General features: G+C 41.7%; 1 protein-coding gene across 1 annotated transcript; it reads right to left on the reverse strand.

Annotated features, from left to right (window-relative positions):
• Positions 1-655: 655 nt before the first annotated feature.
• TMEM64 (transmembrane protein 64) lies at positions 656-22,561 on the reverse strand. Its single transcript, XM_005291665.4, has 3 exons — positions 16,724-22,561; positions 10,136-10,291; positions 656-3,151 (listed from the first exon to the last, which is right to left on the reverse strand). The coding sequence occupies exons 1-3, from the start codon at positions 17,459-17,461 to the stop codon at positions 2,957-2,959; spliced, it is 1,089 nt and encodes a 362-aa protein (XP_005291722.2). The 5' UTR covers positions 17,462-22,561; the 3' UTR covers positions 656-2,956.
• Positions 22,562-23,086: the final 525 nt, after the last annotated feature.

Genomic DNA, 23,086 nt, shown 5'->3' on the forward strand with positions numbered 1-23,086 from the left:
TTAAATGAAGAAGCCATTGCTAGTAAGCACTTAGTGTAAAGTTGACTTTTGTCCTTTTGCTACAGTTTCCCTTGCTATTCTAGTGCCATTAAACTCAAAGGACTTCCATTCCTCTCTTTTCAGTTATCTATAATTTAGGTTTATTTATTTCAAACAACAAATTAAACTGAATATTGTAGCTCAAACAAGTTTGTGAAGGTGACATGCAAAAAAATTTTAATTGGATTCATGCCCTTTTTTATCGTCTATGAAGGCAACCTAAAAAGGATTCTTCAAGACAGTTTCCCAAGCCAGATTTTATTTCTGCTCTTTAAATCTATCTATATCTATCTCAAGACTCATGGTCTTCCCTAGATTAGCAGATTTCTCAGCTATGTATTTGTGAACTATCATGCTTTCAAAGCTGCATCTTCAGTTAACGTCCCAGACATCTGGTGATGTTAAACAGGTGTTAATTTAAAAAAATTAAGTAGACTAGAAATCCCTTCCCATGAACTACTCAGGTTCTTTAATCTTATATAATAAATTCACTAGTTCTCCTATCCCTATAGACTTTTCCAGGCAAAAAGAGAGAGAACCAAACATGGTTTTCCTTTGCAGTCACCTCCCAAAATACCCCTTCACAGCAACTTGGGAAAATTTAATGCATAACATATACTTGTTTAAAGAATTTATTGTATAAAATTATGATTGGCATGAAATAGTTCTTTTTAATGCATATTTCCCATTAACCTGTACACAAGTATTACAAGCATCAAGCAAAATGCAATAATTCTAAGAACTAATTCCATACTACAAAAAGCATTCACATAGTGAAGCTACTCTGGTTACAAAATATTAAATAAAAACACTTCAAAATATGTATTTGGGAAATGTTATTAAATGATCAATGCTTGCTTAAATTATTTAAACAAATAAGACACCTCTCTCACACACACACACAAATACACCTTTGTTGGTTCAACCCACATGGAGTAAAGTTCAGATCCATTCATTTACTGGGATTATTCTTGGAAGAAAAAACTTTGTTACTAAAGGGATCATGCCATCAAGAAGTAAACCAGTTCTCTCATGGTTTTCATACAGAAAGGAATGCAGTTGTTGGGAGGCCAACATGTGCAAACACACACACCTCAAGGCATGTACCGACTGTCTCTTTAAAAAGACATTTCGAACTTAACTGTTTAATTTAACTAATTCAGCTCCTGAGGTCACAAGACCGAAGAACAGGGGTCTACAAAGGATACTTGCACTACTGCGAAGTCTGTAGGTGTCAATTTTTTTTTTTTTTTAAGTATGATACATCCTCACTATAAGACTGTTAAAAAGTTATCAAATCTCTGCTCCCCAGCTACCTTTAAGGCCCTTGTCCTCTACACCAAGTGATTTATTTAATCACTGGTAAATCCTGTGCTTGCACATCCCCAGAACAGCCTTACACAAAGGAGGCACTGTAATAAGCAATTACATTCTAACACAAAATATCAAAAGACCAGAAATGATTTTTACAGCTTAAAGCAAAATAACTACAAAGGTCATTTCTCAAAAGAAAAGGTAATAAATCAAGCTATTTTTGTGCCAGTTACTTTTCATCTGTTTGAGGCAGCTGAGTAGTGTTTATATGTATATCTACAGTATGTAACTCACACATACATATATGTATAAACACAAAGGTACTGTATCTACACACACAAGCACTAACATACTGAAGAACAATCCACAGCTCACACAAAAGGAGCACTATCCCATAATTCTAGTATAATTTTGTCTTTTTCAAAATGGATTCTGAATTCCTGAGTCTCAAAGACATTGCTGTCCTTCTCTATTAATTGATCTGAAGGAAAGCCTCGAGTTTGCATTTCTACCTAAGGGTACAATAGTTTAAATATTTTAAAAATGTAATGGGAGGGGGAAGCGTGACTGGAATTAGTTTGATTTTTAAAGCATTTTTAAAAGGAATAAAGGATCTTCACCACTATATAATAAAGGCCACCTTAGTCTAAGACCAATTATGCTAGTATCCCAACATTTTTGTGGCAGGGAGAGATTTAGATCCCTATTCTTACTGTACGCATCACGCGCAATGAAAACAAAAATCCATCCTTTAAATATTTTTTTTTAAAAAACCTTTATAAATAGAATTGCAATGGAACAGCCCTTTTGTTACAATCCATGTGGTAAAGTCACTGGAGCAGATAATTCATGAGTTCTCCCTCAAATAGTGCTATATTCACCATAACCCATTATGTCCTCTATAGTTTCCCTTTTACTTTGCATATTACAGTGTAACTTAAAATGTTATTTAAGAGCACTTCAGTCCCACAATGTAGGATTTAAGCTTGTGTGAATAAGTACAAGTGGCTCTGCAACATTTCAATGATTTACAAAAATACATTCAACCAAAAATTTATATAAGGTTCTCTTTTTTAAAATAAAAAATGAAGGGAAAGTCAAATGGTCCCATAATTGGCAAAGTAATACACTATATCATTTCTGGAAATATTTCCAAAGCAAAGCACATTCAAGAGTATTGTACATTGAACTGCATACTTTTTACTCATTCATCTTTATCAGTAATAAAGGTCTACTGTATATAATTATTCAACATTATAAATAATGCTAAGCAGAAAAATATTTACCTCTGGGCCATTTTTATCAGTTTCTTGGAACAAACACAAAACAAAATCTAAAGTGCAGGCTACAGATCATGACAGGCATAATAAAGGACAAAAGGTGCAGTAATTTGCATCTACATTTCAAAGTTGGTTAACCATCTATTGTTTCTTGCTAAATATCACCCTCCTTGTGCAATTTAATAACTGGTGAGTTGGTCTGTGTCACAGTACAACCTGTAACCATTTGGGGTTTTTGTTTTTTTACACTGGTTATAGTTGTCCATAGACATTTCTAGGTAATAGCTTACATTTACAAAACCTTACATTTTTAATACTTTAAATCACACAATATTGATCCCACCCCCTGAAAATGTTATTGTCCTCTTGTTGCAGAATGTTGTTGAAGAAGTGATGCTTGGTTGGCTGCCTGGAGCAAAGGAAGTTTTCATTTCCATTTCACATGCCACGATAGCTGCATTCAATTCCACTTGAGCTCGGTGAACAACATAAAACATGAGACCGATGCTTATAACAATCTATGAATAAAACAAACACACTGCAGTTGAAAAAAAATATATATAGCAAAAAACAGGAATACAAAGCAAATACTTTAGGTGAAGCATTAAGATAAGGCGTTCTCAGTACACAGCTTTATAGATCACTTGTTAATGTCTGGAGGTAAATGCATTCAGAGGAAGATAAGCCTAACCAATAGGATAATCCACATCTAATACACTGCCATTGATATGTGAGAAGCCAGAGATTAGATGGGACTTCAGAATTGGCAGGTGCTGTAAGTCTAGGTGCTTTCTTCCATATGTTGTTATAATTGACAAACTTGTAAAGGTGGTTTTGCTATTCATCTCCTGGTAAAGAAATCCCTCCCTCTACCCCGCAAGAAAAGGTGTACGTGCGGGTGAGAACCACAGCACTTCCCTAGTAGATATTAAGTAAAATTAATTCAAATGCTCAGTTACATTCTGATGAAGGTGTGTGATTTGCAGAACAGTAGAGATAATACTCTACTGATGTCGGGGACAAAAGGAAACAAGCTATTTTCTCTCTTGGCCCTCCATTACTGAACACATCCAGAAACAACAGAGCATTGCCTAGGCTCCTGCAGTTCCTGTATAGTACAACACGATGAAATAGACTAGGATGGTGTTCAGGAAGTTTATTTAACCCTGCCCAGGAAGGAATTTTACAGCTGCACATGTGGGGTGGATCTCTGCAGTACCAAAGAAAAAGTGAATCCAAATGGTTTAATGGGGAGAATAAATATCCCAAATAGTGTATCATTTATAGCAACAATTTATAGGAAAACTCCAAGCCCATTACTGCAGCCCAACAGTCTGAATGCTCACACAGGAAGGGGGAGGAGGGGAAATCAAATGCACAACTACAAAAATGCAGAATAACGGGCTCGGTGGTAATACTGCTAAAAAGGATCTGGGGTTACAGTGGATCACAAATTGGATATGAGTGAACGATGGGAAGCAACTGTGAAAAAGTAGGATTACCATTCGTCCAGATTCTCCCGGACATGTCCAGCTTTTTAGGTTAAAAATAGAGTCGGGGGGGGGGGGGGGGAAAGAAGAGGGGATTTGTAAATATCTTAAAATGTCCGCCATTCTCCCCCCCTGTAGAGCACGGCGCGGGTGATAGGGCGGCTGGCTGGATTGAGCCACTGGGATGGTGCTCCAGCAGCCAGAGCCTCTCCTCCGCTTCCCCCTCCTCTCCCCTGCACTTCAAATCACTGGGCAGGCGGCCTCCGGCAGCTCTAGAGCTCCTCCCTCCTCCTCCTCCCTCTCCCCTGCTGCCCAGCGTGCTGCTCCCTGGGGAGAGCCGGGGCACGGCTGTTCTAACCTGCTTTTGCAGGGGGGAGAGAACCGCCCCGCAGCAGGGAAAACAGAGAGTTTAGCTCCTGTCTGGAGCCCAGGTGTCCGTTTTCTCGCGGGGCGCTGGTCGTGCTCTCGCTGGAACGGAGCGGGGGCAGGGGGAGAGTGACTGCGGGGTACTTGACCAATGGAAAGGACGCCTGGCAGCAGTAGCCATGCCCAGCCTGGTGCTGGGCGATAGATTTTTGGGGAAGATTTAAAAAACTATAAGGGTAGTTAAACTGTGGAATAAACTTCCAAGGAAGGTTGTGGAATCCCCATCACTGCATGTTTTTAAAAACAGTTTGCACAAGCATCCGTCCAGGGATGGTCTGGGTTTACTTGGTACTGCTTCAGCCCAGGGGACTAGACTTGACTTCTCAAGGTTCCTTACAACCCTACATTTCAAGGATTCTATCATTTGTGAGCTTCACTGGAAATGTAGCTAGGATGGAGGTCTCTTTTGTATAGATGGAGATTAGGCTGGGTTATAAAATTAAGATTGACTTTAGGAATTAATCTTCAAATTCCCTGCTTTTACAGCATGGAGGAGGGTTGGGATTTTTTTATGTTGATTTTAAGGACATTATATTCTCAATCTTAATTGAATGTGTGTCTGGGATTCTCCCCCACCCCCCAATTGAGGCCTTTTTTATGCTCTTGTAATTAAAAAACATCTGAATGGGTTTTGCTTCTTAAGGCCTATATATCTCCAGTGATGTCTCAAAGTTAACTCCAACAGCATAGTGTGTTGTTTCAGTGAAGCCTCAGCTATGGTTGTCAGGGGAACGACTCACAAAACAAAACTGCTTTCCAGCTGTTCGAAACACAGGTTTTGCCTAACAGGAACCACTTGAAGAGGTTACCCCATTTTAGATTATGTCTAGCAGAATTAAACAATCCCAAACAAACACACTTTAGCTCAGGTAGAACTTCCTCTGACCCTCCAAAAAACATAACCCCACAGAATCTAAAATTCCCAAATGTAAGGAAATTGAGTTTGCATTAAGGACCATCACATATAAAATACTTTTATATCAAGCCATCTGAAGCAGCAGTGGACAAACTAAAAACACTTCAGTACAAGATACGAAAAAAAAACCTGTTTCAAACATCCCAACATAAATTAACTTCAAATGTTCCATAGAGACAAAATTATTCTCTGAGCAAAGGCTACACTTGAAAGTTTTCAGTCAGAAGACAGTTTTAGTCAGAAACTTACAAAGAGGTACAAGGAATTCAAAATAGGGCTTAGAATACAAGTTGTTTTGCAAACGGAAAAAAAGATTCTGGAAGGGTGAAAGTAATTTCAAAATATTGCTTCCTACATTAAACACACCACATACTCATAGACAAACAGGAACACCACAAACCAAAACTGTTATTAAATCTTAGCTGAATATTCTCACTACTCTTGTTGCTCACGTTTTCATTTAACCTCATTTAAGGCAACAGTCAATTTCACCTTTAGGTTCTGCAGCAGCACAATTTGAAATGTTTTGTTGTGAACACTGCAGGGAAATGTTAATTGGCTTGAAAACTGTTTCAGCTGAGATTTAAACAACAAAAACCATAAAACATGGCTACTCTTCACCTCTATTTTAAAAGTTTATATGGAGATATAAAGCCTAAATTTGGAGTCACATTTGACCTAACATTGTCCCTCTATGTCAGTGTTCTCAAAGCCAGGGGGCTGCGGGAAGCGGCGTGGGCCAAGGGATGTGCTGGCCGCCCTTCCCGCAGCCCCCATTGGCCTGGGACAGCGCACCACGGCCAGTGGGAGCTGCAATCGGCCAAACCTGCAGACGCGGCAGGTAAACAAACCGGCTCGGCCCGCCAGGGGCTTTCCCTGAACAAGCGGCGGACCGGCTTTGATAACCACTGCTCTATGTGGTCACCAGAGGCACCAGCTTCCTCTGAGCCCCGGGAGTGCTCAAACCCCCGCTTTGCCCCAGGCCCCACCCACCCCCTTCCCACCTCCACGCTGCCTCTTCATGAAAGGTTCCACCCCCTCCCCTGACTGCAACCCATCCTGCTCCTCCCCCTGCCCCCCAGCGCCTCCTGCACCCACACAATCGGCACCTATTGGCACTATTTGACATAGGAAGCATTCACCACTTAAATAGAGTCGCCTCCAGGGTGAAATGTGGCAAATCATTCGGCACCAAGGATAAACAATTGTTCTTAGAAAAGCAAATTAATAAGAACTTTCCAAGTGGAACTACAGAAGGAATTACAAGTAGGCAGAAGTAACTACTAACACTGAAACTGGGCAAGGGCAGCAAGATTAATACCATTCAAAAAGTGCTGCAGAATATTTAACAAGAAATGATCAAATTCTCATTTAAGCTGCATCTGAAAGACAGCACTTCCAGCAGAACAATATCCCATACATAGCACAAAGCTGAGGATGGTTCACTTCCAGTTCAGAAACCTGCCAACTATTACCACCACAAAAATGAATCAAGGGCTGGGGGAAAAAATGCCTTACAGTGACAGATTTACAGAGCTCAATCTGTTTAGTTTATCAAAAAGAAGACAGAGACAGTGTAATCAAGTCACCTCTCAAAGTATCACCACAAGGAAAAGATACCAAGTTCTACAGGGCTCTTTAATCTAGTGGAGAAAGACAAAACAAGAACCAATAGCTGGAAGCTGAAGCCAGACAAATTCAAATTAGAAATAGGCACACATTTAAACAGTTAAGGTAATTAGCTATTGGAACAAACTACCAAGACAAGTGGTGGGTTCTCCATCTCTTGCGGTCTCAATCAAGACTGGATGCCTTTCTGGAAACATCTTTTAGCCAAACAAGTGAGGTAACTGGGTGAAATTATATGGCCGGTGTTGTACAAGACATAAGGCTAGATGATCTAATGGCCCTTTCTAGCCTTAAACTATGAACCTACTCAATAATTAATGGTAATTGTTGCAGCACCTGATTTTCTTTTGTTGAGGACAGATACTGACAAGGGCCAAATCTATTAACTCCATAAAGACTAATAAAACAGTCAACAGTGATATAACTTCACACACTTCCTGTCTGAGTGGCATACTCCAGAGGTCCCAAACATTCAAAACAGCATTTTACATTGGTATCCTGCAAATTACAAATTAAAGCTCTGTCCTTACAATTTGCTGCATGCAGGCGGAGATCCTCTGAAGTCAATGGGGCTCCATGTGGGTGAAGGGATCCTTTTGCATACAAGTTACGGGATCAGTGCCCAAGATATTTAACATTTATTACTAATCTTACACATTGAAATATATGATTTTGACTCTCCCCACACCCCAAACCAGATTAACTTCTGCTGCTGTTTGATAAAACTGGGTTAAATAGTACAATTTGACAAATTTAGCCTTTGTTTACAAACTGTGCATGGAGAGTTTAACAAATTTGGGAAAATTTTATTCAGGATTATTCACCAAACAGTTTCTAAAAATATTTGATCTGTCAATTGAACATTCATACCAAAATGTTCATAAGCAATGTTCAAAACATTTAGTTTCAGCAAACATTACTGCCAGTAAGCTTGTCCCTTAGAATATTCTTTGAAAGCAACCACAAAAGTAGCTAAAGCAAATCACATTTCGTATTTCAGAAATGTTCAGAGTAGTTGTTTTTTCGAGCTATTTACTGAGCTCTAAGTTACTGATTAGGGCCCAAATGTCCAGCCCTGGTAGCCAGGCAAAGTGCTGGGAAAAAGCATTAGAAGTGGGTGGTGTGAATTAAAGGATTCCTCCAGTAACTGATCCTTCCCCCCTCTTCAGTCACCTCCTTTTCTGAACCCTTCCTATATTCAGCCTCCCCAACGTGCACCTGAACCATGACAGTTCCACTACATAGGCAGCCTCTGTACCTATGAAGGGGGTGGCTGGATTTAGCCCTTAGCAATTCTTAAAACAAACCACAGAACTAGCACAGTAACAGAACTTCATAAGTAAAATGAAAGATGTTCAAATAACCTTTTTATTTTCTCTCATCTTTCCAGTTTATTTAACCCATGCTGTTACACAAATGTCAATATTCTCAAGCAAGCTTCATCAGCAAACAAGTAGCACATACAGATTTATTTAAATAGGGCCTGGTGTTCATTTTGTATCTTATTCTTTTTATAAAGAGATTTTAAGATTGTAAAAATTGAACAAGACAACTACAGTATGATCTGCAAATTTGCAAGCAAATGGTTGTAATTGCTATTCAAATCCAAACCGAAATCAAATCAACTGACAGTGTCAGGTGATGCTTTAATGCCTCTTCTGCTACTGGTATAGCAATGCCAGTTCACCATGCTCCCCACTCAAGGGATCTAACAACATTGCTCACTGCCTAGGATTTCATGACAGGTTGACTGTAAATCAACTTTCGGGTAAACAACAGAGGTCTATAAAATCATGACTTGTGTGGAGAACGTGAACAGGGAAGTGTTATTTACCACTTCACATAACACAAGAACCAGGGGTCACCCAATGAAATTAATAGGCAGCAGGTTTAAAAACAAAACAGAGGAAGTAAAATTTCACACAATCCACCATCAAGCCATGGAACTCATTGGCATGGGATGTTGTGAAGGCCAAAAGAGTAACTGGGTTCAACAAAAATTAGGTAAATTCCTGGAGGATAGTTCCATCAATGGCTATTAGCCAAGATGATCAAGGGCACAACATCATTCTCCAGGTATCCCTAAATCTCTGACTGCCAGAAGCTTTGACTGAACAGCAGGTAATGGATCATTCAATAATTGGCTTTTTTTCTTCATTCTCTCTGAAGTATCTGGTACTGATCACTGTCAGAAGACAGGATACTAGGTGCTAGATGGACCCCTGGTCTTACCCAGTATGACCATTGCTATAGAAGTTCTTAATTCATACTTCTCATTAAGTCAGAATTACTTTCTAAATGGGGATGTTTCCAATAGGCCACCACTACAACCACTTATTTCTATAGCAACTTTCATCTAAAAACTGTATAAGCTGGGATCATGCTATACTCTTTTAATACTGAAGCACAGCCAATACTGGAATGGAACAGGGCAGATATTCTGGGCTTAAGGGAGGCTCCAAAGTGGAGTGAATGGCTATTGCTCTAATGGCTCACTACAGCAGCAGTGACTAGCTGAGCTCATTAGCACTCCAAACACAACCTCTCTCATCTCCCTATATTCCCCTTATATTGGAGGCTGGAGAAGCTGGTGGAGGAGGAGGAACCAGCTATGCTGATTCCATGTCAGATGCACACACACTGGGGGAAAATCCCCACCTGGGAGATCCACTGGCTTTTACATCCTTTGCACCACCAGAGGCACAAAAGGTACAGATTACAGGAAAGACTCTTTCTTGTCCAACAGCATAGTAGTACCTAAGATCATGTCAGGACATTGGTTCTGTAACAACTCAAAGAAGATTGCCCAACCCACTGAATCACCAGTATTTCAGCTGGATTTTCCTAGAATGTCTCCCATTAGTTGGAGGACGAACAAGATCACAACCCTAAAGTAGTATGGCCACATGCAAAAAAAAAATACAAGTTTCCAAATGTAACTGCTTTGTCTCCAGAGTCACCCAAACTACAATAAATATACTGGCTTTAAGATTAATGACTATGACAATAATATTATTAAATAATTTTTAAAAACCACTCACCTGTAAAGTAAATATAAAATAGCCACTAACACTTTGCTCTGCAATGACATCTTCCATAGTTCGCAAGGTGGTGCCTAAGTAGGAGTTTAGGAGCTGAGTAGGAAGCAGTCCAACTGAGGAAGCCATTAGATAGTTGGGTAACGATAGATCTGTAATCTAAATGAAATCAAGTGTGAAAAGCAATGTACAATTTCGATATAATTTTCCCATAACCAGTCTTGACTGCCTCCTCCACAACGGTCTAAGCAAAAGTTTAGAATTCATTATATTACAATATTCTGAAAATGACTGAGTGCAAAAGTTCAGTAAAAGATCAGTTCAACAAGGCAACACTTTTAAACTTGCCCTTTTAAAATTCTGTTCAATTATATTTCATCTTTTGTTGGGCTGCATCTTCAACTGGACATCCTAAGGATGCAATTACACTATCCCTTTGCTTAGTTAAAATGCATGAAGTGTAGCTACAATATTTTTGTAAGGAAAAAAATATGAATCATTTAAAACATCCTTCATGGAAGGTTTTTTTATATTACATTTTAATTGGCCAAGGCACAGAATTAGAGCTAGCCAGATATTTTTGAAAGTGGTGATGAAAAACAGGAAAAAGAAGAAAGTGTGAATATTCTTTTGAGTCCCCCTCTCCTGCCCCAACAACCCCCGAGTTTCTTTTTCCATTTTGAGTAGCTCTTAGCTATTATGCAGACAATTTGTACTGGGGCAAGGTACACAGTACCAGCTAAATAAAGTCAAATGGGATCAGGAGAGGTTGAGAAATACAGAGGAATGTAAAAGATGAGAGTCCAGAAGGGCATAGGATGCATTCATGCAGGCAATGAAAACAGAAGGCAAGAGAGTGGGTTAAAAATAAAGTGAATACAATTTTATGGATGCTAAGGGCTGGTCCCCACTTAGTCCGGACTTCGGACTAAGGTACGCAAATTCAGCTACGTTAATAACGTAGCTGAATTCGAAGTACCTTAGTCCGGACTTACCGCGGTCCAGACGCGGCCGGAAGTCTCCCCCCGTCGACGCCGCGTACTCCTCTCGGCGAGCTGGAGTACCGGCGCCGACTGTGAGCACTTCCGGGATCGATCCGGGATCGATTTATCGCGTCTTAACCAGACGCGATAAATCGATCCCAGAACATCGATGGCGTGCCGCCGGACCAGCCGGTAAGTGAAGACTAGGCCTGAGGGACATAAACTAATCTACAAGCAGATCCCTGGATTATTTTCCTCTGTGATTATGAAAGCTTTAGACACTGAAGTTTTCATTCTCTCCTGACTCCAACAAAACAGGCTAAGCATTGGCAATAGCACATTCCTAGCCAATGTGATTCAATCCTTACTTGAAGGGACCACTTTTAGGGCTGAGAGAATAATTCAACTGCCAAACTTTTAGCCATGACGTCTCTGTGGAAGCTGTCAATAATGATGCCAACTGGCATCAACTCTGATGTGACAATCTAAAAACAAAAATAAGACCACCAACTCATTTCAAATAAAATCCCTGAAAAAGGTTACCAGAGGTTGCGTGTTGGGAAAAGGTTTCCTTCCACTGATTTTTATGAACTGATGTTTTGAATACATACACTGCAAAATTTCTCTGATAAAGTCTTAGGCCTCTCATTGTGGTTGTTTAAACTGCTTAGCTATAAGTAAGTGGTGTACATATCATAACATTAACAAAACAGCCCACAAGACCAAGTTGGATCTTCAGTTTGTAGAATGGAGGTAAGTAAAAATAGATCCTCAATATACCGATCAGTCACAATAAATGATATGGTATTGACACATTAATAAAAACCAGTCTGTTAATGATAACACTGACAAATACTAGTCTTGCCAAAAAGTCATTGTCAAACATATCTATTGACTTTGGAATGGGTCTAGCAATGTGTGCTTAAAGACTGGATTGCTGTGATTATTTGATTCATACACCTGTCGGAAGTTTGACACAAGCTGTCCGTTGTTCCTAAAGAATTTCTGCAGACTATCCAACAGAACACATTACATGAAAGAAAACAACTTCTAAAGTTCTAATTAAGCAGAGTCAGTGCCACTGAGCTTCTACAAGGAAATAACTGACAATGGCACAAATCTGTAAAAAGTCAAGGACAAGAACAAAGACATCAACAGAGTTAAGTTATTTTAAGGGCTGTGCAATGAAATAAGTGACTAGTCTGTGAGTGCACCATTAAGGGCAGTGTAATTATTTTAAAACAACAGATTAAATAATGTAATATCATAGTAACATTATTTTGAAAAGTTAAAAGTCACATTGCCAAAATCCCAAAGAGTTCTTAGCATGAAATATTAGTGAAAGGTTTTTTGGGGAAGGGAGAGGGAAGATGGAAAATAAAAGACTAGGGTTTGGTTTTGTTATTCCACTGGAAGAAAATAATTTCCCACTCTTCCCAAGTAACTTAGGAAGACGCTTCCAAAATACATGTTGCAAATTTTGCTTGCTAGATTTGAACATATGCCAGCAACATGACTAATATATTTTCTCACTGTGGGTGTATTGACAGATTACTCTAGACCTAATTATTTGACAGATGTTCTCAGAGGAGTACTTCTTAAAAAAAAAAAAAAAACCACACCAGTAGAAATCTGGGCCATGGTGGAGCTATGCACAGACCTCCTTTATTATCAAGAGAATGCAGTCAGTGCTATTACTGTCTTTAAAATACTAAAGCAGATATAAGATTTGCTAAATAGGCCTTGTCATTAAATCTAATGGAATTGGGAAACAAATCACAAAGAATCTTTGGGGAACTTCTTCCCTTTGTGAATATATAGTATAGCATTTTACTTGCAGATACCTAAGTTTGCGTTTCTGATTTTGTCCCGCAACAAGGACATAGGAAAGACCATTTCCAACTGAAGGAGAAACAGACAGTAAGTTTAAAACTGATGTACATCCCATCAACCCTGAGACCAAGAGGCTCGTGCCAGAGAAAACAATGCAGCACACATGCCTTTTGCTCACAGTTTGCAGGATTTGGGTCTATGCTGATACTGAATAAGGGGCTTCTGCTGGTACTGTTTCCTTTAAAAGGGATAGGAAGTAGAGGCTGATAATGCTTATCGCTGATAAAATGTTTGTACCCAAAACCTTTTCCATGGGGGATAAGAAATCCCCAAAGACTTTATAGCAGACCTGGTTTCAACTGTTTGTCTAGAACCTCATCTCTTCCTCCACCACCAAAAGGGAGGTCTTATACCTGGATTTTTTTTTTCCTGGCAAAGCACTTCTAAGTAATCACACAGTTTACAGCTCTAGATGACATATTAGAAGTAGAGGATACTCTCAAGGTGTGTTTTGCAACAAGTTGACCTTCAGCAATAAGGGCTTTGGCCAGCTGGTCTTCCACCAGTGACTGGACAAACAATGCTATTTTCTCCCACAGGTAACATTGGTATCAGGCAGTAACGTCCAGATAAGTTGCCACACTAATGCTGAGTGTGGCAGGTGAGAACATCTTTCTACCCAGCAAATCTAACTTCTTACCCTCTCTATCAGAAAGGGTAGAATGGACTTGATCCCCTTTAGCTCTTTGAATGGCAGTTGCCACCACCAATGAATTTGCAGCTAGGTGAGTCCAGAAGAACAAGAACCCCTCAGGAAGCAGCTGGTATAACTTTTCTTTTTTAGAAGCTGCCTGTGCTGAGTTTAACTAGATAAATTTTAGCATCTGTAATAAGCCATCTAAGACTGACAAGGCAATCTTCCTCCAAGAGAGTAAGCCCAAAATATTGAAAAACAGCTGTGTAATTTACTCTAAGGTTACTGAAGGGTTGTTCAAGACAGTAGCTATCCTTTCCATAAGTTGTGAAATTGGAGCATACCTTCTAGAGGGGAGGAAGATGATGCACCCACATTGTCATTTGGAGAAGTTTAACCATCCAGATTTGTACCTACATTCAGAGATTCAATGGGCCCCCTTTAGTTCTTCTTCAGACTGTGTGTCTGGGACAAGCAAAGGAGACTGTTTCCTTGGTACCAGTGAGAGCAACAGGTCCAGCGAAGAATATTTCCCTTGAACACTTTTTGGAGAAGGCTCCCTTTCTTGCTGCCTTTCTTCAACCTTTTAAATTCAGAGTAATACCTAGGGGAAGGCCAATATGGCCACACTTCCTTTAGTATTCCTCCCAGTATCCAGTGAGAAATTTCCTATCAATCCCTTGATGAGGGAGGATGAGCTTGTGGTTTGAAAGGGTGGAACAGTGAATCTCATAATGCTCTCCAAGTTATCTGATCCTTTTCCTTGGCGGGGAAGAGCAAGGAAAGGTACCAGGCTGGTCATGGTACAATTTCAGGTCAGAGTGCAATCCGAAAGAGGTTTCCAATGGTTACAACAAATGACTTGGTTAAGTGAAAAGCCAGAAGTTGTAAAATATTTCTGTGGGAAACAAGGAGGAGAGTCATGCATCTCCAGCAAGATTTGCATAGTTAGGGAAACATATTAAGGAGTATTCTAATGAGAAAACTGTATCACCAAAGCTTAAAAATGTGCTTGAAAACTATGCTAACAATACAGTACTTGACACCTTACACGAAAAAGTCTCAATTTTTTCAGTCAGTTTCTACAGAAATCACAACTTGGACCCTATACATAGAATTTATTTTGTGTTTGTGTATATTGTTAACTTGTGTGAATACTATAGCTGCATGGGAGCGCTACTATAGTTAAGGTTGCATCATGACATCTGTTTAAAGGTCCACTGAAGTTCCCTAAAATTGGCATTCTTAGTCAGATTCATTTAAAATATAGTGTGCATCAAGATTAATGTTAGTGATCCAAATTTGGAGTCATTTGAGTTAGGGCTTGAGGAGATATAAGTCCAGGAGGAAAAAAGTCATTTTTCAAAAAGTTGCCAGGTGTTTTTTGGGTTTGGTTTGGGGTTTTTTTGCTCAGAGCTACAGATCAAACTATTGATGTGATGCAAGTCAAAATGGTCTCAAACTGTTGAATATTAACGAAGGTAGTGCATGGCATACATTCTATCTTTGGGGGACTTGGACTGAACAGTATTTAAGAAAATTTTTACTCTGCACATTTGCTAATATAGAAAAATGACTAGAGGATTTAAAATTCAACTCTTATACGTGCTTTAAAATCTAAACAGTTACTCAGATTGCTTTGAAATATGGTGTGCCTCATGGGGGGGGTGGTAATGTTAGTGATCCAAATTTGGGGTCATTTGACAGAGGGGTTCCCAAGTTACAACCCCCGCATCCAAAAAAACCTAGTTTCCTTCCGTCCACTGCCTTATACTGTGGCTAGAGATTGCTACAATGTGAGAGTCCAGGTGGCAATTTTATTTTGGAATGGAATGTAAATCAAAGTATTTAATTAATTTAATTCTAGTCCCACCATTTTTTAGGCTTTTATATGCACACCTCAGCTCTGCCAGTGCACCCCAACCTACTGTACCTGTCAGCTCTGACTACACACAACATGCTGAATACATAAAACTAAACAAACCCCATAATTATTACCATCTTTCAGTTATGACAATCTTAGGTTAAAAAAATTCAGAAAGAAAAAGATTTTTTTTAAACTGCGTCCATTTAGTTTTATCAAGGGAATCTGCATCCTTCCTACCAAACTTGCATTTTAATCAGACTTTCTCCAGATCTAGCCAATCTCATTTAAAATGAGACTCATTCATTCTGAATCACTTTTAAAAGGCAGTTCTTTTAAAACTCTCTCTTCTGTGAGATTTGCTTTATACTATGTTCCTTTTGCATAATATACAAGACTGAGAATCTTCTATCACAACCAACATAAAATGATTCCAGCAAAATCTCAGCTAATGATGTCTTGAGAATCTTTCTTTCTCAAGCAATCCTAGAGGTGGCCTGTAATAGCAGATGGTGGGGGAGAACAGAATGCCAAATCTATCGCTGGAAGAGAGACACCCTAATTGGGAGATTAATTTTAAAAGACTACTCAATGTAATGGTCATATTCCTGTCCAATTTTTTCCTCTATTATTCAAACAACACTTATGATTACTAGAACCGGAAGAACTGAAAAAAAATACTGTGGTTTCAGTTCGCTTACTACGTGCGAGTCACAGTACTTTTCACTGTTTTACAGCACCACCTATGAGGCCCAGAGCTGGCAGCCAGAGCAGTGCTGTCCTATTGAAGTCAGTGGGCAGTAACATGGGCCCAAGGGTCCATCCAGGCAGAGTTGACTACAGGATCAGGCCCTGATCTTGCAACCGCATCCCTGAGGGCAGACCTTTGCCAGGCGCATGGATACATTTGCCTAAGGCAGTTTCTGTTTGTGAAGGTCTTTCACACAGCAACAGAGGAAAGAGGCTTCCAATCTAAAAAAACTGTGATTATGAAACTGCAAAAGCAGGGAACTCCGACTACGAATAAGTTATGTGTTTTGCAGTGTTCAGTGGTGTGAAAATCAGTGAAATTGTCAGTTCCTACAGCTCTGATATGGGCTCCATGGGGCGAAATCATGGCCTCACTGAAGTCAGTGGGAGACTCTCATTGATTTCAATCAAGACACCCCCCACTCCCTACCGCCACAGGCAGGGCCCTGCTCGTGGGAGCCACTCACCGAGAACACCGCGTTTTGGAGCCCGAAGGGGATGGGCGTGAGCCTGGCCAGGGCCACCACTTTGAGGCCGCTTCCTCCCTCTACTACGCGGATAACGGCGCTGAGCTTCTCGCTGCCCTGGATCCTCGCTAGCACCCAGCGGGCCAGCAGCTTCTTGCAGACCACGTGGGCGATGAAAGTGCCGATGAGGACCCCGAGCACCATCAGCCCCATGCCCAGCACGAAGCCGTACAGGTAGCCGGCGGCCACGTTCAGCACGATGTAGCCCCAGCCGCAGGGGAAGGAGACCACGATGAAGCCCACGGTGAAGAGCAGCACCCCGGCCACGCTGTCCAGGCTCTCGGCCCAGAGCAGCAGGTCCCGCACGTACTGGCGCACCAGGGCCAGCGAGGCGAAGCACAGCGCGGCCAGGACGCACACGCCCAGGCAGCTCTTGCACCAGCAGGTGCCCAGCAGGCAGCACGAGCAGCGCCACGTCCTGGCCTCGGGCAGCCCGGGCCCCGCGCCACCCGCCTCGGGCAGCTGGCACAGCAGCAGCTCCGAGTGCTGCAGCCCGTTCTGCTCCGGGTACGGCCCGCGCAGGAGCCCAGCCGTGTCTCCCTGGGCTCCGCCGGCCGGCTCCCCGCCTCCGCCTGCCCGGGCCAGCCAGCGGCTGAGGTCCTGCCGGGCTCCCTGGGCAGCCGCGAACTTGGCGGCCCGGCAGAGGAGCTGGAGCACGGCGCCCCCGGAGCTCCACATGCCGCCGGGCCCGGCAGCCGGCTCTAGCCCAGCAGCGCGCTCCGCCGGGCGGGGATCGAGCCGCCGCGCTGGGCCAGTCCCCGCTCCCCGAAGCCACTGGGCAGGGGCGGCCGCTCGTTCATCGCCCCGCCATGGCCCGGCTCCCGCGGCGACGAAGAGACCGAGCTGCTGACGGCGGCGGGAGAGAGGCGCGCGCGCTTCGCGGAGGCCGGGCGGGTCCCGGGTGCTGAGCGCGCGGGCGGCGGCTCGGGTTTAGGCGGCGGCTCCGGGCTGGCGGCCCTGGCAGATGGGGAGTCCTGGGGGGCGGCCTTGGCGGCAGCGGGGCTCCATCTCCCAGCGCGCTCGGCTCCGGAGGACGCTGAGCCCGGCGGTGCAGATGTGGCAAATCCGGCGGCGGCCGTGCCGAGCAGGGGGCGGCGCCCAGTTGGGAGTGGGGGAGGAGGCTCGGGGCGGTGCCTCCTCCTCCTCCTCCTCCTCCCCAGCGCACGGCCGGGGGCAGGGGTAGGCTCCGGTGCACTGGTCTGGCAGCCCATTGGGAGCGAGCTGGAAGCGCGTCTCACCCCTAGGTCCTGGGGATCCCTTCCTTGCCCTAAGGGGCTCCCTCCCACCCACTACTGGGCTGTGCTGCTTTGACCCCCCAATGGCCGTTCCCAACTGCCGCGGACCTTTCCCACCACGGGACAAACCTTGAACTCGGTCGTGGCGGCTGACTGAGGAAAACCAACAGCCCCCCCTTTCCCTGTCTGCTGCCATGGTTCTTCCTAACTGCAGGGGTTGGAGGATTACAGACCCCACAATCGGGCCGTAGGGTGACCAGATGTCCCGATTTTATAGGGACAGTCCCGATTTTGGGGTCTTTTTCTTATATAGGCTCCTATTACCCCCCACCCCGGTCCCGATTTTTCACACTTGCTATCTGGTCACCCGGGCCCAGAAGTAGGGTTGCCAACCCACCACAATTGTCCTGTCCTGTCATCTCCAGGAATGAAAGATTAATCTTTAATTAAAGATTGTGCCATGTGGTGAAACCTCCAGGAATATGTCCAACCAAAATTGGCAACCCTACAAGAAGTGTAGCTCCGGGGGCATCTCTGACTGTGAAGTTACTGTTCGACTTCTTCCACACAACTCCAGGAAGGATTTTGTGTGTTGCTGAATATTTTGAAAAAAGTTTAATGATATACAGCTGAGAGACACTTTCAGATGAAGCACTGACCCACATTTTTTAGTGCAGGTTAGGTACTAAATCTCTGCCTAGGTGGAAAGATGAGCTGTGTTGCAGATAGGATGACCAGATAGCAAGTGTGAAAAATCGGGACAGGAAGTGGGGGGGTAATAGGTACCTATGTAAGAAAAAGCCCCAAAATCAGGACAGTCCCTATAAAATCAGGACATCTGGTCACCCTAGTTGCAGAGGTTGTTTTGCCATATTCAGAAGCCTTGTTTATGCTACCCAGGTTCATACCTACAAGTCTTGTTGGTGCATAATTACTGATGGTAGCAAGAGGGAAGATATAGGGTGGAAGCCGACTCAGGCATCAGCATCCACTGGGAGCTGCACTGGTGAGGAATTTCTTCAATTAATGTTGCAAGCATAGACAGAGCCAGAGCAGGTGTGAAAGTTGGGAGGTGGAAGAATGATTATCAGATTATATAGACCAGTGGTTCTCAAGCTTGCGGCCTAATCAGCACAGAGATGCGGCCCATGTGACATCTTCAGGGCCATACAGGTAGTATTAGATGTGGCCCACCTAACACATTGTGGGCCACATATGTGCCCACAATGGTAAATAGGTTGAGAACCACTGATACAGACATACACATGCATTCGAGAATGAAGAATTAGACTATGGTCTGAAGGACTTGCCACAAATAAGTGTGTTTACTATTATTACAAAATACATCTCTTCATTAGAGACAATAAAGTAGGAGTGGTCCAGGAAACAGAAAAAGCAACAAAGGACCTTTGAACAACACCATTAGGAAGTTCCCAGACCTGAAGAAGAGCTCTGTGTAGGTCGAAGGCTTGTCTCTCTCACCAACAGACTTTGGTCCAGTACAAGATATTACCTCACCCACCTTGTCTCATCATTGGGAGAAAACATTTCCGGGAGACTCCATCTTATTGGAAAGGTTGTTGTCCCAACACAGTCTGTCCTGCTTGTTGTTATCCATTGTCTGACTCTGATCTGCTTTTTGGGGTGCTCATGCCTCCCTACTTATATTACATACTCACAGAGGGCATCAGTACAAAAATAGCAATAGATAAAAAAGCACTGCATTATTGTGCAGCAAGGATTGCATGCACCAAACATAAATCTAGTAATACATTCCAGCAAACTGGTTTGTAAAAGATGTTTGGCCATAAACAAGCAAGGAAGACAGAACAATTGGTTTAATTACAGTATATGGGCAAACATTAAGGTAAGGCTCTCATGCAGAGCCAGTGTATGCACAATTTTGTTGGGGTATTTTTGTTTGTTTGTTTGCTTTTTCAACACATGAAAAAGCATCCCTAATTGAGAAGCCTATCAGGGTTATGTGCTTTAAACTGTCCATCAATTTCTCCATTCAAGTGCATAACTTATGTGATCAGTCAAGTCTTTGTGCTGGAACAGATCCCATGGGGCCTCTGATGTAAATGTTACAGGGCTATATGCAGAGTCACATTATAGTATCAGGTCAAGTTCAGAGGTGTAAAGGGAGGGAGTATAAATTACAGGTTGGTAAATGTGTCTGAGTTTGTCGGTCAGTGAAAGTTTAAACACCCATTTTGACTTCCTCCCAACTCACCTCTAATTTGGGGCTGATGTCTTTCTTGACTCAGTATTCTATTTTGATACATGTCAATAGAGGGGTAGATTGTACAGCCAGTGTAGTATATTGCTTTGAAAGAAGTGTTTGTTGTACAAGAGTGCTTTTAATATGATACAGGTCATTTCCTAAATGGAGGGATTTTTGCTACATATACGGAAAGAATGAAGACCCCAGAAGGACATATGATGTTTCTTTGTTCCTGCATCAAGGATTCAAAATCTGGAATAGTAATTTTCAAATGATTGACACAGGTTCCGTACTCTTAAAGGTCTACTGTTGACCCGTCAAACACAATAGAAAATATTCTGTTTAGTGACAATACTGCTTTCACCTACACTTCATGTATTTCTCTTGCCTCAGTTTTATTTCAGAGAATATTAACAAGAAAACAAGATTTGTATTTTTAAATGAACTTCTACTGCTGCTTAATCTGCACTGATGCCATATTCTGTTCATGGCCTTATACTGCATCCATCACTGTGTTATTTGAGCACCTTTCAAATATGCATTCAGCTGCATGACTAGCATCTTTCGCTTATGGTGCCTTCTCCATTCCTGTCCCCTCCCCAGGGGGAAAAATTGGGTTTGAACTGTTGTTATGAAGTGCTGTATACTTTTATTAGGCTGAAGAAATGCACCTTGCACTTGTACAAAAAACTGTAAGATTTGCAGTGGTTCTTAGGACTTGATTCTGCAAATTGCTGAAGTCTCTGGCCCTGATCCAGCAGAACACTCATCTTGGAGCCAATGGCACAGCTCCCATTCTTAAAGTTAAGCAGGTGCTTAAGTACTTTGCTGGATCAGGGACAGAGGGCTTGGTATCTAACACCAAATTATTTATATTTCTTCACGTGTTGCAGTAAGGCTGTTACCATATTTGACTTACTAGACTTACTCACATTTAAACAAACTCCCAAAAGTTGCCTTGACATATTGAGCATACATTTCTCAGATTATGGGAATATATAGTCTTCATCAAATTAAAGTTATTGCTTAATAAATCTGATAGTGTGGGGACATGATTATAATTAGCAACATATTAAACTCAAATGTATTAAATAACAGAGAAATAGTGTGATCAGAATCTCACTGTGTAAAAATTAAAAAAAAGATACCCATCTGAAGCAGTGACTAATCATGTCCCAAAAATAATTCTAAAAGAAGAAGAAAAGCCAATCCATGATATCAGAAATGTAAAAAAGAACAAGTAGCATATTTCCCTTCAATAAGGTCCTGATTCAGTAAGGTACTTAAGCCCATGCCTAACTTTAAGCACATGAGTTGTGCCAAACCAATGGGATGATTTATGTCCTTTAAGTTAGGCATGTGCTAAGATATCTTGCTGAATAGGGGCTCTGAAGCCAGAGACAACAGGTACATTATGCCAAAAATGAGTCAGAAGCTGAAATGATTCTGACTCTGAGTTGCAAACTACTGAAACTTCATTGTAGTTATCGTCAAGTTAACTTTTTTGGGGGGGTCAGAGGTAGCTGATCTGTGGGTAAGCCTTTTTTGTTTGGTTAGATCATAACATTAAGGGGTTTATATGTGGGTCAGCTTATATGTGAATATATATGCTATTTTAACTCCACAGATAATAAGGTGAATGTCCTTCCAAAGGAACGGCAACTGAATGACTTAAGCTATTATATGTTAAAATATGGATATATTCAAGAATTTGTTACAGGGAATGGGAAGTGTGTTGGAGGGAAAAAATGCCAGTACGTTACTAGAGGAGTTGCAAGAGGAGGGATGGCAGCATTACCAGTTAAATCAAAGTATAGATTACTGTCAACTTCTCACAACTCATGGTTGTCCAGTGTTTTCATTTTTCGGACCAAAAAAACAAAAAAACCAAAAAATTGATCAAGGTATAATAAAGCTAACACTTCTTTGCCTTCACGTGTTGATTAGGAAAGAATCTTAAATACTATATATACAAAACATTACCCAAAGTTAATATGAAAGACCAGTAAAACCCAGTTTTAAAGATATACTCTTTTTAAGGATTGGGTTGTAAATCAGGTATGTGTTGACTTGCATCACAATTGTGTTTGAATTGACTGAGTTTCCATAGCAGCCTGTCAGATACATGTGTGACTAAAAACTGTAAATGTACTTAGAGTTGCAGTCTCCCAGCTAGATGTATTGAGGTCATTTTGAAAACATTTCATTAATTCAGATATGCACTCATACATAATTGTGGAGATTATGGAAGAGGGGGACACGCATCAGGGCCCCAAAGGTGCCCTGTGTGATCGCTACTTCCCACCACCCAACACAGATGCAATGAGGTTGAGTAGTGTCCGCAAAAGAGAAATTAAAACAACTAATTATTCCTCAAAGAAGGTTTTTTAATGATTTACGGCTATAAAGGCAACACAGACAGAATAGGAAAAGGAAAATTAAGGACCAGCACTGAATAAGATCAATATAGATAACTAAAGACAGGGACAGCAACTTGCCAAGCTATTATCACTCATTAACTATTAACTTCACATGCACTGTGTCCGTTCCCAGTAAACACAAGAACATATGCAGTTATTATATATTGATTAACTTTTTACTACTACCATTCCTAAACAATTTTCTACTATTATTAAACTTTTTACTAATATTCTTAACCCTATAGTATTGATACAGACTTAAGAGTAACCGGCTGGAGCACAATCAGACTTCTTTACTCCAAAACATTACCCTACATTTTCCCGAGAATGTTACTCTTCAGTCGACCACTTTCCACACTGGCCAGGCACAGATAGTTGATGAAGCGCAAGTCCCTTCGGTTCAGGGTGTGTGTGAGAGCCC

The sequence above is a fragment of the Chrysemys picta genome, chromosome 2 (assembly GCF_011386835.1).
Source record: "Chrysemys picta bellii isolate R12L10 chromosome 2, ASM1138683v2, whole genome shotgun sequence".
Classification (NCBI taxonomy): Eukaryota; Metazoa; Chordata; order Testudines; family Emydidae; genus Chrysemys; species Chrysemys picta.